This window comes from Diceros bicornis, chromosome 34 (assembly GCF_020826845.1).
Source record: "Diceros bicornis minor isolate mBicDic1 chromosome 34, mDicBic1.mat.cur, whole genome shotgun sequence".
Taxonomy (NCBI): domain Eukaryota; kingdom Metazoa; phylum Chordata; class Mammalia; order Perissodactyla; family Rhinocerotidae; genus Diceros; species Diceros bicornis.
In genome coordinates, this window is record NC_080773.1 from 34,735,530 (window position 1) to 34,737,055 (window position 1,526).

Sequence of the window (1,526 nt, forward strand, 5' to 3'; positions counted from 1 at the left end):
GGATAAATGAATAAATGAAAAATCCGTTAACCAATATGTAAAAGAATCAATGAATGAATGACCCAGTCCATCCAACAAGCCATCAATTCATGAAGCAGTGAAGAATTACAAAATTGAATGAGTCATTGAGTGCTGCTGAATGGTAGAATATATTAGGCAACGTTCCCAGCATGGGACACAGCTATGCAGGGTAAAGGGGTAAGAATCGTGGCAGCAGCGCCGAGGAACACATTAATGATGGTCCTTGAAAGAGTCAAAACTTATCTATATGAAGTTGCCCATTTCTGAAAAAACTCTCAAGATGATCCATGTTTTTCCACCCAGGTAGAGTTTCAGAAGGAGCATGGACAGCCAGAATGGCACAGAGGAGATCTACTTCATTCTACTCGGGCTCTCCCAGTACCCATGGGCTCAGACCATCTTCTTCTGCCTGCTCCTCGTGTCCTACGTCATCACCCTTTTTGGGAACAGCCTCATCCTGCTCCTGATCTACTATGATCCCCGGCTCCACATGCCCATGTACTTCTTCCTCAGCAACCTGTCCTTCTTGGACATGTGCTACACCACGTCCAGTGTGCCCCAGATGCTCATCAACTGCTTGGTGACCATCCCCGTCATCTCGCTAAGACAGTGTGTGGCCCAGATGGCCACAGGACTTTATCTGGGTGTGGTGGAATGTCTTCTGCTGGCCGCCATGGCCTATGATCGCTGTGTTGCCATTGTTGACCCCCTGCGCTACTCTGTGCACATGAGGCCCCAGCTTTGTGTCCTGTTGGCTGGGATCTCATGGACCACAGCCTTCCTGCTGACTGTGGTCCCTGTGCTGACCATGACCTTGGAGTTTTGTGGTCACCATGTCATCAATCACTTTTCATGTGAGCTCCTGGCCCTGCTCAAGCTTGCCTGCTCTGACCTGAGGTTCTATGAGTTGCTTATGCTGGGCACCAGTGCCCTGAGCCTGCTGGCTCCTTTTGCTTTCATTGTGGGCTCCTATGGAAGGATCCTGGTGGCCGTGCTGAGGATGCGGTCCATGGAGGGCCAGGGCAAGGCCTTTTCCACATGTGCATCACACCTCACAGTGGTGGTCCTCTTCTATGGCACAGCCATCTCCATGTATATGATGCCACAGGACAAGACCATCCATGAGCGAGACAAGATCATCTCCATTTCATATGGCGTCCTCACCCCCATGATGAACCCCCTCATCTACAGCTTGCGGAACAAGGAGGTGAAAGGGGCCTTTAGGAGGCTCATGGGGAAAAAGATTGACCTTAAGGTACGATGTTGAGGGGAAAAGAAACAAATTATTATTTCTAAAGTGTCTACTTTTCACTGGAAATTGTTAATTAGTTATTTGCAACAATTCCTGGAAAGTGTGTTATTCATAGACACACACATACTAACTCACATTTTTTAAAAGTGTTCTATGCTACTGTCTCCACCAGGAAGAACAGACAGTAGAACAAAGGATGAAGTAGGCAGCTAAAAACAGAAGGAACCTGATGTACTCTGTGTGTGTGTGTGTG

At 48.0% G+C, this 1,526-nt stretch overlaps 1 protein-coding gene across 1 annotated transcript; it reads left to right on the forward strand.

The window, feature by feature from the left end:
• Window positions 1-343: 343 nt before the first annotated feature.
• LOC131397735 (olfactory receptor 13H1-like) lies at window positions 344-1,288 on the forward strand. The gene has a single exon (XM_058530793.1). The coding sequence runs from the start codon at window positions 344-346 to the stop codon at window positions 1,286-1,288; it is 945 nt and encodes a 314-aa protein (XP_058386776.1).
• The last annotated feature ends 238 nt before the right edge of the window (window positions 1,289-1,526 follow it).

Coding starts and splice junctions, on each gene's coding strand:
- LOC131397735 (XM_058530793.1), top strand. CDS start 344: ATGGACAGCCAGAATGGCACAGAGGAGATCTACTTCATTCTACTCGGG.